The sequence below is a fragment of the Melozone crissalis genome, unplaced genomic scaffold, assembly GCF_028551555.1.
Source record: "Melozone crissalis strain CALT ecotype California unplaced genomic scaffold, PUWL_Pcris_2 ptg000029l_1, whole genome shotgun sequence".
Lineage (NCBI taxonomy): Eukaryota > Metazoa > Chordata > Aves > Passeriformes > Passerellidae > Melozone > Melozone crissalis.
Genome location: NW_026535807.1, coordinates 16,619,059 through 16,634,452, shown reverse-complemented (window position 1 = coordinate 16,634,452; position 15,394 = coordinate 16,619,059). Strand labels below are relative to the sequence as shown.

At 46.3% G+C, this 15,394-nt stretch overlaps 1 protein-coding gene across 3 annotated transcripts in view; it reads right to left on the bottom strand.

Moving 5' to 3' along the window:
• Window positions 1–15,394, bottom strand: part of RAD54L2 (RAD54 like 2) — a 67,380-nt gene that overhangs the window by 13,384 nt on the left and 38,602 nt on the right. For all 3 annotated transcript variants that reach the window (XM_054281263.1, XM_054281261.1, XM_054281262.1), the window contains 7 exons: window positions 6,791–6,989; window positions 5,255–5,394; window positions 3,563–3,694; window positions 2,592–2,824; window positions 1,927–2,109; window positions 1,518–1,651; window positions 615–811 (listed from right to left, as the gene is read on the bottom strand). In XM_054281263.1, the coding sequence (XP_054137238.1) occupies window positions 615–811; window positions 1,518–1,651; window positions 1,927–2,109; window positions 2,592–2,824; window positions 3,563–3,694; window positions 5,255–5,394; window positions 6,791–6,989 (1,218 nt within the window). The remainder of the gene's footprint in view (window positions 1–614; window positions 812–1,517; window positions 1,652–1,926; window positions 2,110–2,591; window positions 2,825–3,562; window positions 3,695–5,254; window positions 5,395–6,790; window positions 6,990–15,394) is intronic.

Below are 15,394 nucleotides of genomic sequence, written 5' to 3'. Positions count from 1 at the left end.
GGTCACAGGCTACACAATAGAGGGGTATTTCTGAAAGATAAAAAAGCAGAGATGGGTATCCGTGGGTGCAGTGAGCAAGGCTAGAACGTTATCAGCCAACCTCACAGCAGGCCACCTTCTCATCCAACTCATCTCTACAGCCACAACAGCCCTATTCTCCACAATACCAGCAGTTTCACTCCTAACTCTACTAGTTCTCTTCTTACTAACTATCCTAGAGATAGCAGGTATCCAAGAGATCCAGGAGATAACATTTGATTAGACACTTCTGATTTAGCAAAATATGGTAATGAGCAAACATGACTGTCCCTTGATTTCTGTTCAGGGACGTGCATTGCATCAAGTTGGGTGTCTTGAATCAAATCAGAGTGGCAAATCTCACAATGAGAAATCCCAGAGTTCAGTGTACTGAATTACTTGGAGCTCTTTCAAGAAATTAAAGACTCAGACAAAGCTCAACAACCTTCTGCCTCCAAAGACAATCTCGCTCAGCAAAGTTCTATTATGTCAGTGATACTAAAAGCAAGTTATAGGTTGTTTCCCTGTGCTGCCACAGCTGACAGACAGCTGGACAGAAGGGCCACACTCTCCCCTCTTCAGGGCTGACTTCCCACCTTTCAGAAGCTCCTGCTGCCGGTCTTCCTCATCCAAGTCAATAATGACAGGGCCAGTTTGTTTCTTTGTTCTCTTCTTCCTGCCAGTGGCAAAGGACTTCTTCAGTGAGAGGAGACGGTACATCTCATATCCCATCAGCAGCACACCACCTTCTGTCACCCAGTCATTCACCACCTTTGCTCGTGCAGCTGTCGTCCTGCAAAACAACCAAATAAACTTAAGCTTTACTCCAAGTTCAGGTTGAATCACTGGATTGGAGTCTGCTGAGAAAAAATACCCATTCAATGGGTATTTTAAAGCATTTTTCTCACATCAAACCAGATGGACGTTTACAATGAAATTTCTTTAGGAAACAAACAGATACAGAGAGGGGGGGAAGCCTTTGATATGCCATGGAGCAGGACTGAGAATGACAAATCCTTACAGGAACTGAGGTGTAGAAGTTTGTCATGCACAAAAGCATATAGAACTCAAGAGTTCCCTTTTTACAGAGCTGCTGAGTTTGCCCCTGCAAAAACCATCTGCAGAACAAGCTGCCAATGCAGATGGTTGTAATCTTCCAGTTGTTTATCCCGTTGTCTCCTTCAATGCTCCTGTCCCCCAGGCTTCCTTCCCTTCTAGCCTGCTCAGAATTGGTTCAGATCAAGACACTCTCTTCACTCAGTCCACCCCAGTACATCAGATCCTGGCCAACAGTAAATACATGGCTGAAGCAGCATCAGCAGATTCAAATATATCCCACCCAGAGGGTGAAGACATCAACAGGTAGCTGTATAGACACTGCTAATGAACTGAGAATTCCCCAGGACCACTGCACTGCCCTGATCCAAGCAAGGAAAATGACCCAGGAAGAAGCTGAGGTCCCTGAGCCAAGAGCTCAGAAAGCTTTTACTGTCACCTACTTGTGTTCATCATTCAGGATGTGGACTTTGAAGGTGCGGGGCTGGACCTCTTTGGAGTTATAATCAGCAGGAAGGTTTTCAGGTGCTGGGAGCCACATGTTGAACTCTGCTAGCCAGTTCTGAAGTGTATTCACCTGAAAAAGTTAGCCATGGAAGAATTAAAAACCCAATTGAGTCACTTGGGATTTTTAAGAGCAGAAATGAGATTAGGGAATGACACCCAGCATGCTCGGATGGAAGCAGCAGCTCACAGCATGCAAATTCAGGAACACAGGGAATGACAGAGGGGGAAGAGCAGCAAGGATGTGATAAAGCTTGATGAGTGATGGGACACTAATCAACCTTCTCTATGCAAAGAAAGAAGCAGTGTAGGGAAGCCCCTCAGCCAGCCCTTCATGTGGCTACTTACAGGTACAATGGCAAGAACAGTCTTTGCCTCCGTGTGCCGAAAAAGTACATCCAAGAAAGAGATCACCTGTATGGTCTTGCCCAGGCCCATGCTATGTGCTAAAATACACCCAAACCCACTGCTGGTTTTAAATCTCTCCAAGGACTCAACCAAGTTGTCATAAAGGAATCGGATTCCACCAATCTAGGCAGAAAAGTAGAAAAAGTGTTAGAATGGTGGCAGACAAAAAGTCCGAGATGGGTAAGGATTTACAGAGTGCATGAGGACCATGAAAATGTAAAGGGCATGTTTCAAGTTCATTAAACTACTCTAATCTAAGGAAGGTTCAGAAACTCAGTATTTTTAGATGCTCATAGAATTTCTTGAGACTATATCAATAAATAAAATTAATTTGTAGCCAGAGGATCTGAATTGGGGTTGATTAGTTTGTTTATAAATATTATTTTATTTTTAAAAGTTCATCTAAATATACAAAGGTCTGATAGTAACAGCAGCTGAAGTTATACAGAGACTTGGCCATTCTCTACTTCAGTTTTATCATGTGACTGTCCACAACAGTCATCACCACAACCAGATTGGTCACAGGGCTCACCAAAGAAGTTCTGCTGAAACCCCCAGGCAGGCTTGCCTGAATTCATGGCACTTTCAAGGTTAACAAAGCCTACCTGATGAGGTTTCACTGCACGTGCAAGCTGGGGAGCCAGGAAAATGTCCTCCTCATTTGGTGGATGATTGATGTTGACAATGACTTGCCCCAGAGCATCTGACTGATTTAAGGCATCATTCACATGAGAGCCACTGCTCTCTTCACTGCCATCCTCCTCCCCCTCATTGCCAGAGTCACTGCTGTCCACAATTTGGAGAGCATCATCCTCTCCTGAGCTCAGCTCAATCACTTCTGCAAAGTAACCAAAGCAAGAGAGAATAAGGACAAAGTTAACTTGACATCAGGGTTTATCATGAATGAAAAAACCTATCAGGAAATAAGCCTATCCCCAGCTTTTGCAATTCCACTTCTACCCTGGCCTAATGATGTATCCTGAACAAGTAGGCAGCATACAGGCACACACCATGCCCCTCAGACCAGCATATGAAAGCTTCCCTGGCTTCCAAATGTTTCGGAGAACATTAAATTGGGCTGATCCAAAGAGAACATGAGACAGTTTCTAAGAGTGTTTTACATTCTCTTCCATATGTCTTCTTAATTCCCAAGCCCAGACATGAATTTTATTGATTGACATAAATGTCTGAGGATCACCAAGGAGTCCGGTTGAATCCATTTGCGACAAGGGACACAAGACCACTTCCAGCTGCAGATCTGGATACTTAGATGCTCCTTTTACACGTAGCAAATGGTGCCACATCTCCTGTAAGCATTCTTCAGCAATGCACTGGCAAAATTAGGTGCATTTATAAAGCAGAAATAAACACAAGTTCACAAGAGGGCCTGACAGGCCATTTTATAAATGTCAGTTTAGGACTCACAGGCCAGAACTGCCCATATAATTGGAAACCAATAGGCCTACAAAAGTCTGAAGTGATTCACCACTGGAGCATCTGACCAGATGAAAACAGACTTGTGGCTGAATAAACAGCATATTGTGAGAAGAGCAGGCTGAGGCAATTGGTCACTTACCATCTTTAATGCTATTTTTTCCTTTAGTATCATCCTCACTGCCACTGCTGGTACTGTCGAGGCAGATCACTTCCTCAGCCAGGACCTGAGGGGGGAGCTGGGTCGCCTCTGCTGTTCTGAAAACTATGTCCTCTACAAACAAATTACAAACAATAAGTAATTCATAATAATGGGGAAGGAGACAAAACTGTTCAGAAACCAGACAGTATTTCCTTCCACTTTAGCTCCAATAACTTAGTCCTGGAATTTTCCATAACAGACTCTCACTGTCTACAATCCTGCTATGACTCAGCTTCCTGGGTCACAAACTCCTCCATTCTCAATATGCTGAAACAATAGCCCATTGCTGATGGCACCCTGTTTCATGCCCTGACTGGGGCACACTGACCATGCAACATGCTAAAGCCCTTTGTTTCTCTTTTTTTTGGTCTCAGTAAAAGCTGTGTTTCATCCAGCAGAGAAAGTAGCAACTGCTGGAGGGATAATAACTGCTCTTTGTTAGTAGGGACACTGTAATAATTACATCCCACATATCATAAACAACTTTTGCTGATCAAGAGCATTTGTTTGTATGTTTTTAGTGCTGCCATGTGGAGGAGAGGCTAATGGGGCCAAACAGCATCACTGCAGTGACACAGCAAGCAACGACATTCTTCTGGGGCTGAACCTACTCTGCGTAAGCCAAAGTGTTTTAAACAGCTCTTATTCCTTCTCTGTAAAAGTGTTTTTAGCATTTGCACATATGGGAAAATATCTATTTCTTCAAGAGGCAAGGCCAACTCAAGAATTCCTTACCCTTGCCCAACATCCAGCTGCACTTCTCTGCCCTTTACACCTTTTAAAGCTGTGCTATAAACTAAATCACCAAAATGATCCACATTAGGAAACAATGCAAGGTAACATATTCACACAAAGACACGAGTGAGGCTTAACCATTTATACTGTCTGCAACTCACTGCTTGCCAAAACATGCAAGGAAGGCCAAAGTTACATCACCAACATATGTGCACCCAGTCATTGCTCCACTATCCCCAGTACCAGACACATGCATTACCAGACCATTCCCAGGACAAACAGGATCTGGCATTTCTGCCAAGCCTGTTGATTTAAGCTCCCATACCAGCTGGAAAGACAAGAGAGATCTGTTTCAGCATCCCCCTACACACACTTGATGTGTGTCAAAATATCTTCAACAAACATTACCTGGCACCTTTCACCAAGCAGCCACTGTATCCTTAATAGGAAACAAGGGCAGAAGTGGAACTGCCTACACTGAACCTACAAGTGGTTTGGAACTGCTGTTGCTGTTCCAAGAGTTGACACTTCAAAGTCCAAGTACAGCATAGAATCACAGAATGTTTGGGGTTGGAAGGACCCTTCAAAGGTCATCTAGACCAACCCCTCTACACCAAACAGGGATATCTTCACCTACATCTGGTTGCTCAAAGCCCAATCCACCCTGACCTTGAATGTTCCCAGGAGTGAGGCATTTATCACATCTCTGCATAACCAGTGCCAGTGTTTTAGCACCTTCATTGTACAGTAATTTTTCCTTGTATCTAGCCTGAATCTACCTTCCTTTAGGTCAAACGCATTACCCCTTGTCCTATCATGGACAAGCATGGCACTACCTTCTTCATTCAGCATCTACCCTTAGAACTCTTGCTTTGGCTGGCATCTCCCAGTGCTTACCAGGAAGAAACTCCAGGGGAACAGTTGGAATAGAGGCTGGGTAATCCTTCCGCTGCTGCTCAAGCCGTTTCCTTCTCTCCAACTCTTCCTGCTGGGCTGCCTTTGTCACGGCTTCCAGTTGGTCCTCACGCAACAGCTTTCTGAACACAGGGGCAAACAGGATTTGGTTACCCTCCACTTCTTCCAAAAATATGAACAGCTACACAGCTGCTGCAAAGAGGACTGACAAGCTCCAGGTATTCTGTCAGCCACATAGAGTAGGAACATCATCCCCCAAAAGATATCCCCCAAAAGATATGGGCAAATTCTACAGCTATTTCAACACTACAGATAATACTACCAGCACTCAAGGAAAAGACAAAAGTTCAACAGAAGCAAAGTAATGAAAGGAGGAAATAGGTATGTGGGTAAGCACATACTTAAACTAGGTTACCAGAGACCAGTTCTTCTGCTTGAAAGGGTGTTTTTTATTGATACACAGTTTATAAACACAAAATGCACTAAGCCATGCAAAGAAGATATATGGGAAGAAAATTCCCATATATTCCCACAAAAAGTCATCACCCCGATTCTCTGCTGACAGCATTTTGAGGAGCTAGAATCTCTAATGGTTTTAACAATTGTTTCAAGGCATTCCCTCAAAGCACCTTCCCTTTACAGGTAATTTTATTTACTTCCAGAAGTTGCTTTTCCCCTGCTTCAGTGTCACATGGTGCTTTTGCCAGAGGAGAGGTGCAGTACAAAGAGTGGTAAAATCTAGCTTCCTCAAACTAGCCTTTAAAACCACTCAACCCCACACTTCATGGACATCTCCTTCAACCTAATGAAGTCCCATTTTTCAAGGCCTATTCAGTGTTTATTCCTTCAGCTTTAAGAAAATCAATCTGCACAAGCTTAAATAGAAACCAAAGACCACCAGCACAGGGCATGAGAGCCACTTGCTGCCATGGGAGTTCCTGCTCCATTAGTTCTCCTCTGAGTTTATAAAATTCCCTTGAGCAAAATTTCCTAGTGATTTACCACCTCACAACCTGTCCCAGAATATGTGGTGAATTACACAATCAAACAACTACTGCTTTATAAAATCCAGGCGAAATTGACTTCCAACATTTCAGTTGCTAGTCATAGCATCAGCATTCCTGTCAACAAGTACCCAGGATAGTACAGGAAAGGACTGTATTTTAGGCTGTTTGCAATAGGATTCACCTCAGCAAATATCTGAAACTGGTATTTACTTAATGGTGGCACTGTTTTTCAATTACATCTCTCAAAAGACAGCAGCAATTACACAATTTTTGCAATATATTCCATAACCAAATATTCACTCTTCTGAAATACCAAACAAGTCTGCACCCACATGCAGCACTCCAGTCTGAGATCACTCTACTCCCACTGGTGAAATCCTAAGGTTTTGGAAAAGAAAAACCATCTGGTTTGCCAGCAGTGGCACAATGTAGCTCAGAAGCAAAGTGCAGAGATTCTGTTTTCACCACCATATGTGACCTGAGCTCTTTCTGTCCTGCTGCTGCTGCTTACCTTATGTTCCTCCGCATGTGAGACGGTTTCTGAGCCCTCTTCTTTTTGGTGTCCTCAGAGGCCAGGCTCTTGTGCTGGTTCTGCAAGAGTTGCTCTGCCCGCTCGCTCTGAGATGAGGTAGTTGAAGTCGAGCGCTGCCACTCTCCATCCTCCGCGTGCTCTGCATGGTCACCGCTGAACACGGCTTCCTGGGGTTGGTCTGCAAGGGGAACAACATGGCATGGGAACAGCTGTGCCAGCCTGCCTCTTCCATCAGCAATCAGCAGGGTTTGAGCTGAATGGGAACTGACAAGCCCTACTCTCACTCATTTGTGAGCATGTCACTCTGAGGGTCAAAACTGGGGTCCTTTTTGAGAGTCAAAGGGATTTTAAAAGTTTTGCTGTGAAGGACGCGTCCCTAGTGAAAGCCAAGACTAACACCCCTCAACACAGCCCAAAAGTGCCCTGAGAAGAAAACAAGGCAGATTATTTAGGTCCATGTGGAGCACTTGCTATCCCAAGAGTCTGTTTTTTTATGAAGGCCTGATAAGCTCTGATTAAAACCAGGAACCTGAATCTCTTTTTCTTTGTTACACATCATTCAAGTAGGCAGAAATTTCCATCTATATGACACCTGTGTAACCATCTCCCAAGTCAAGAGAACACAGTATGTAAAAGGTTATCTGGTTCAAACACTGGGTCATGGCTCAGCAGGCAGCTCAGTGGTTTTAGCACCAGGCTTCACTGTCATGGTTTAAATGGTAATTTCCAACAAGATTTTTGTCAAACAAAATATAAGTGGCAATATTCTTTCTACATTGTAAATCACATGCATTCCTTTTTCTCTTTATTCTCTGATTTTCAGACTTCCATTTGTGCCTGATTCCACTCTTGAAACACAATATGAAATGACACCTTGTTCTATGTGACACTTGGCTCTTCAACAGGCTGCCAGTGACCAAGCTAATGCTTCCAGAGCAAAGAAAGGAAATGTTTCTGTTCAAAAGCTCCCCTTGAAGCAAACTGTTTCTGACAAGCGTTGTAATAGCTTCTTTGAAGCATCTTGTCCCCTTGTGTCAGGCAAAGAGATACCCTGAACTTCATCTTGTAATCAGCTTTCTTGCTTACATTGTGTATCTGAGCTAATGACTGAACTGAAATGACACTTAGACAGAACTTTGAAGGAAAGAAGACATCAGTGCAGAGGAATGTGGCAGATGAAGTAATACAGAACCAACAAGCATCACATTGTGACTCTGAGGGATCTGGAGACAGAGAGCATTCCTTCTCAAAATGCTGGGAGCTTAAATGAAGGATGCTTCAGCACAGCACATTGCACCTACAGCTGTCATGTTGATATGCCCATTAAATTAACCTTATCTCCTGCATCACATCTTAAAATTGAGATGACAAGTAGTAGATTCACACCTTGTTCAAAAGCAGCAACTTTGCAAACTTCCTCTCCAGACATCCCACCAGACCCACCCCAGCATTTGCTGCAAGTCTATGTCAGAACAGATTTAGGATTTCAGAGTTCTGCCCACCACGGACCAGTACCAGCAGAGCAGCTCAAACATTTCTGTGAATATCTGTCTCTGCAAGCCCTACACATACTGGAAAACCAGGTGTCCACAGCTTACAGGATGGAACAGATCTCATGATGAATGCAAGGAGAGTTAGAGATATGAAGATAAAGACAAAGGGGTTCACTGCTACAAGCACAGCAGTTCTCCTACCACAGTCAAGGTCTTGGAGCCCCGTCCTGTCCTTCCACCATGTCTCCTTAGACTAACAAGCTCAGATATCAAGCATCAGCTCAGTTGCAGACAGAGAACTGTGCTGGGAATAAACCCAGTTTCTCAGGCTTCCCAGACAACAACTCTGCTATTTGAGCTACAGACACATTTTAGTCACATTACCTGCAATTCTTCAGCACTGTTTCCTTCCCCCCACCCCTCTTGACTCCTGGTTATATAACTAGATCAAAAGATTGGATGAAATAGGGCAAAGGGAAGCAGGGAGGCTGCACACGTGATCACATGCTCCGGGATGAGTCATTAAACCGGAGACAAACACTGCCATGGTTACACTGCTGCCATCTCACCCTGGGCCTGAGGACCTTGACAAGGCACCAGGGAGCACAAAGCCATGCTTGTTTGGAAGAGGAAGCTCTTCCCTCCCCACACTCCAGCAACTGCCCACATCACCTCCTCCAGCAGCCAACCTGCCACCTGCACTGTGCCAGGCAAGGGTGTCTTCAGGACAAGGTTGACAATAGCAAAACCTAAAGGCTCAGGAGCCCAAATTATTATGTCTCCTCTATGTTTACAGATGTGTTCTGCAATCCCTATGAAGGCTCATTCCATTTCTGCATTTTACCTTTTCTTTCCTCTTAATGATATGTAATAGTTCTGGTCAAACCTACACACAGCTGGATCAGATAGGTTTTTTAAAATATAATTCTCATCTGACCAGGAGCCTGAAGCCCAAAATTTGATGATAAATTTAGTCCTGCACTGAGTACAAGGCCTCATCTGCCACAGCCACGTCTGCTCAGGCTGGTGTTTGTCCTGCCAATACAAGTTCTGAGGTGAGGAACACAATCTGTGCCTCAGCCCACATTCCTGACACATATGCATCAAGAGAGCTCTTCCACACTAGCGACAGCTCCAAACATCTCAGTGATTCAGCTGCAGTGGGATTCAGGGGACAGCCAGCTTCCCAAAGGCTGCTCCTATCCTTGCCACCACCATGAATAAAGCTTTACACAAAATTTAACTAACACAATGATAAAATCACAAGTCTAACCTTGCAACAGCTCCCACCACACCTGTGGCAGGAGCTGGCAGTTACAAGCAGGAATTGTTTTGCTGCTGCTTTGTATTAAACTCCTGATTATGTGCACAGCCTAAACCTAACCCAGATGAAAAGCACAGCTCCCTGCTGCAGTCATGTGGCTGCTCTCCAATTTGGTGAGCTCCAAGCTGTGTAAATGGGACCCACACTGGGACAGAAACACATTAAGAAACAATAACTACACACACTAACACCTATTTTGTATAAGAACGGGTCTGATCTTGGGTTGGGGGGAGTGTTGGAACAGCCTTGTTGAACAGGTCCCCTCAGGTAATCAATGGAATAATCCTGCCCCAATTTTGCCAAACCTACATAGACAACAGAAAGGCAATTATGGTTTTGTAACAGGCACTTGACACACTACTCTGCCATGGTTATACAAGTAGTGTTTTACACAACACAAAAATTCATCAGCCACGTTTGCATGTTGACAACTGTCTGATCATGCTGGAGCTGCTGGGCACTCTAGGAAGACCTGGGCACCTATTCACATTGCCTGCTTGAGAAGAGCATTGCTACCTGCCTGGGGGTGACAACCCAGCACAGCCCTGCACAGCAAGATGAGCCACAACAGAAAATACAGACCCAAGTCTGCCCAGCAGAAGACAGCCAGGTGTGGTTGTTGGCAAAGGTATAAATCCATCCCATGGTTATAAGCTGTGGGCACCAAGAATCACCCAGTTCACACCAGCTTTGTTCCACGTTTTGCACCGTCTGACCAGATCTACAAAGAGGATCTCCCAGGAGAAGTGGCAGTAGCATCAATGCAGCTGCTCCTTCAGGTGGGTTATAGCACAGCTCCCAGTGGTTAAGGACACCTGCACACACCCAGGCACTCTGTCCTGCAAGGTACCCCGAATGCCAAGAGGGGCACTACTATCCTTTCTCATGCACTTTAGAGGTGTGAAATGTGCCTGCACTTTCAAAACCCAACAGACCTGGTTACAGCACGGCTCTGGTTTGTGCTGCAGGTCAGAGGTTGCCAGTTTTCTTTGCTCAATAAGGAGCAGCAAGCACCACCCCCAGATGTACATACAAATAGGGGGAGGTGTTTGGTTTCTCGACCAACACTTGTATGTCACAGTGTTACAGTTTAGAAGTCTCTGTAAGAGAGTCGTGACTGCTGTGTGTAACGCTGTTTCAGATGCTCCCTCTGAGGTGTGACTGCCAGAGCTGTCCCTAAACACTGCACACAGCTGTGACTCATGATGTGTAACACAGCAAAAGATCTGTCCTGCAGTCAGGCACCTCCTATTGCACCTCATCACCTTTCAAACTTCTGTTAAAACAGCACAGGATCCAGCCTGGAGAATATTCTCTAGATCATAGATTCAGCAGTGAATTGCTCTCGACACAGCCTGCTCTACAAAATGGCTCAGGTTGCTGCGAAGTGTCATGAAGCAGCAGGCTGTTTTGAGGTGTGACATTCATGTAACTAACATTGTCTTGACATCAAGGTAAGAGAAAAACAGTGTTATAGCCAATCTCCATGCTCCGAGGCAGCCCTCAGTAAGTCCCAGTCTGTGCATCCACAGTTTGGCTCTAGCAACAGTCAGCAGTCCTAGGAGTACAGAAATTCCCATTCAGAAGATCTGAGGGTCTCCTACCTGAGGTTGCTGCATAAGAAGAGCCAAGAAACGCCTCAGTGAACAAGCTACTGTGCAAGTTGGTGACTTCCTTGCCTGCCCAGTTAGTAGCCAGCTAACAGGGCTAGCTAGAGGTATGTACATCTCCTCCTGGGAGACCAGTTCAATTGCCAGGGTAACTCCAGTGATTCCAGGGAAGACATAGCACTGAAACCCAGACACCTGTTTATTTCTAAAATCATTTCACTACAGAAACTCAGGATACCAAATAGGAAAATTTGCTGAGTTTTTGAGCATTATTTCCTACCCTAAGGTAGGAACACACAGGTAGGTGTGCTCCTACCCTAAGGTACGAGCACACAGGGATGTGCATGCATGGTAGAGAAGGTAGCTGCATGCAGAGCAGTGAGCAGTTAATTCTTACTTTGGGAGCTTTCTTTCATCCTGCACAAAGAACAAAGAGCAGTTAAATATTATTGAAGCCTTCTGGGAACTTCTATGCAGTTTGTGGGCAAAAGCCTGTCAGAGACTAGCTAATACTAGCTAGTGCTACTACAGCCGGTACTGAGCTGTCAAAGCAGGAATGGGAGGAGCACTGAGGGATGGCAAAGAAACTCTAATTGCACAGCTCCAGCTGCAGCTCAGTCCCTGACACACTGAACTACAACTGGAGTGCCAAAGGCTGGAGGAGCAACTCTGCAGAGCAAGCCCAGCTACAAAGGCTCTGACAGCCTGGAAGGTGCTCTCTGGGTTATGTGATGTTTCCCCAGTGTGCTGGGAACTGGAGTGGTGGTTAGGTGATGCCAGAGTGAAACTGTACCTGGCTCTTGAAGAACAGCAGCTCTCTAACTGGAGCACAGCTATCTACCCAGAGGCTGGCAACAGCCAGAGTCCTCTGGCTCATCCTGTACTCAGCTGTGCAATAAAAGTGAAATATTTTCAAAATATTCTTTGTATGCAACTGGTGCAGCTGTTGCATGGATGCCGTGCGAGAAGGGAGGAGTGGTGTCTGCACAGAGCACCTCTCACAGAGGTGGCATTGTGTGAAAACACTTGAGCACCTCAAGGCTGGGCTAGGGACAGTAAATTCCTTGTGAAATCCCTCACATATAGAGGAGGTAAAAGTAAGGGAAAAGCTCAGAGTCCCTTCCTCCAGGCTTTACCTGTTGCAACACCCAGGAGAGGCACAAAGACGGCACACATCAGCAGCTGGTTGCTTCCACCCAAACCACTGGGAAAGCCACCTCAGAGGGGGTCGGAGCAGGACAGAGCAGGATGCAGCCCCTACGGGCACTGGGGGCTCTCCGCGGCAGCCGCTGGCAGGGCAGCTAATTAGGAACAAGACTTTGTTCTCCTCGGAAAATAATCGGGCTCAGTCTTCGACGGCAGGACGCCCCTCCCAGCCACCAGCGCTTAACAAAGCCCTAATTATGTAAGTATTATATAACCCGGCACACCTGCCCCCCCGCGCCGGCCGCGGCACCCGCGCCCGCCCGCGCTGCCCCCGGCACGGCGGACCCCGCGCCCGGCCGCCCCTCTCCGGTCACCGGCAGCTGCCGCTGCTGCCAACACGACAGCCGGACCAGCCTTTTGTCTGCCTGTCCGCACAGGACTACGGCTGTGGAGCTCCGAAGGCAGGCACCGCGCCCTGGCCAAGCGGGGAGCCACGCCGAGAGCCGCGGGACCGGCAGCCCCAGCCCCCGGCGGAACGCAGCCCACTGACCACGGCAGTGACCGACCGCCGGCACCGCTCCCGCCCCGGCTCTGCTGCCGTGCCCGGTGTCCTGCTGAGTCACGTCACGCCACTGCCAGGCACAAAGGATCGCTCTTTCGGGCTGAGCCTGCTCCCGGGGGAAGCTTCCCCCACCTGTCAAAAAGCACGTACGTCTTCATGCCCGTTGCTCATTTATCTAGGAGTTAACCATCCCAGGTCTGTCGTTCATATCTGTCACTGTAACCAGACACAGAGTCTGTCATGTTGGTATAACAAAGAGTGCTGCTTGAAGTCTGAGCAACATGTTTTTCATTTCTCTAAGTATCAGTAAAGCGATCACTCGCTGTGGGTTCAAGACACCTACGTGAAATCTGCTGGTAAGGGATGGCAGGCTGTCTCTGTCCCCAGTGCAGGACCAGAGGATGGAGGGAAGAGATGAGCTCTAAAGAAAAGCCACCAGCACTGACTCTGTGGGCCAGAGCATGAGGAGGGAGTCAGACCATGAGCACACACAAGTCAAACCCATCTCCAGTCTCCTCTGGCAAGAAGTAAGCCCAAATAAATGGAAAACTTTAAAAGATCAATTACAAGGCAACACTGCCCTTCTTTTTTCCTTCAGACATCTCTCAGCATATCAGTTGCTGATGAGCTTATGCTGCTGAATAAAACTCCTTTCCTGGCATGAAGGAATCCTTCAGGAACAAAAGGCAGCAGAACTGAAGGGTAGGAGCTAGGAATATACCACCCAGAAACCAAAGGGAAAGGAAGTGGCCAAGAAGTGCCGAGAGGCAAACTGGAATATCAAACAGCCAACTTTGGTGACAGGCGATATATCTTCTAACCCTGGGATTATGCAAGCATAACCAGGCCCCAAATACCCAAGAGATCTTGTTCTGGCTGGGCCTCAATGCTGCGGACGCTGAGACCCGGGTTACATAAACACCAAAGAGCACTTATATAACTGTTGTATGGCACAGGCTCGCAGCCACAGGCACCCCATTGCCACTGGAGTGTGGCAGGTACCTGCTCTGGCATCCAGCCCCTCAGGACCTCCTCCCATTCCTGCACAAGGCCCTGAATGCAGCCCAGGTGACTTGCCCGTCTGGTTGTTCTCCCTTTCGCAGGCACCACAGGCTCATGGTTCCTCTGGAGCACTGGGCAATCCCATATGCATTTCCAGCTCAAAAGAGGGTTGTGAAATTTCAAATCAAACATTTTCATAGTGCTTTGAGATGGCAACCTGGAGAAATACACCTGGAGAGATACAGAACACAGCTATCTGCCATCCCTCTTCTAGATATGGAATCAAAACTACTTTTCCTGAAGAAAGTCCTCAAACCTAAAGTGTTCCCTCCTGCCGTGCCCCCTCTCTTGCACAGACGCTGTGCGCATTAGTGAAGACAGGCAAACAAAGACAGGAAGGCACCCACTGAGGTAGCAGGGGAGGCAGGGATCGGTCACATTTGTCCTTTAGCCAGGGGTGTGCAGAGCAATGAGTTACATAAAGCTACTGCTCTGGAGTCAGGAAATGTTTCAGGCTGAGTGCTGGGAAGTTTTCAACAAGCTGTGCGCAGGAGGGAACTGAAACCTCCCCTTTCTGGTTATCCCAGTTAACTAGTAACCCAGAATAGAGTTTTGTCAGCCAGATTACAAAAATTACCATGGGGATCTAAACCACAAGTAACCGGATTTAACCTTATTTATTTTCACAACACTTCAAAGCTTTTTTAAAAAAGAGAAATATGATCTAGTTTATTGAGGTGGCTAAATATTGATTTAGGTAACAAATTTCCCCTTTCCAGCTTCAGAAAATAGATGCATATGGGGGCTTGACACGCTCCAAGCACAGTGAATCCAGCTGGCTGCTACCATGACTCTTCTAGGGATAAATTTCAGGGACTAAGAAAAGAGGACGAGTAGGGGAGCAAGCATTCTGCATTATGCAATGATTACATAAGCATTAATTTACACTAGGTAGCTGGGAGTTGTAGCTTTATATCAGCATACCCTCAGAGCAATGGGAAATAATAAAGAAGGGATTATTGTGCCACACACTTCCAAGGCCACCAAAATGGCAAACAAACAACAAGCACCAGCTGAACTTTAATCTCTGCCTCAAGCTCACATCGTAGCTTTGCTCAGGACCTGCTAACAAAGGACAGGGAGAAGGCAGGTGACACTCTCTCCTAATTTAAAAGAGCAGCATGGGAAATAATCCCAGCACAAGGCAACCTCCAGCATCTGAGTCCTCCTTTGTTGTTGCTCCTGATGGTAGTGGTATAAGGGAGGAGTGATTTCAAAATGTCATGGTGTCACTTGTACCCTAGTCAGTGTCAAAGGAGCTCATGGGCATGATGAGCTCCTCACAGTACCTGTGAAACACCCTGCTGTCCATCTTGCAGAGGAAGAAACTAAATCAAAGCAATCAGGTGGGCATCAGTGCTGAGTAACTCAAGTTATTGGCTTCCT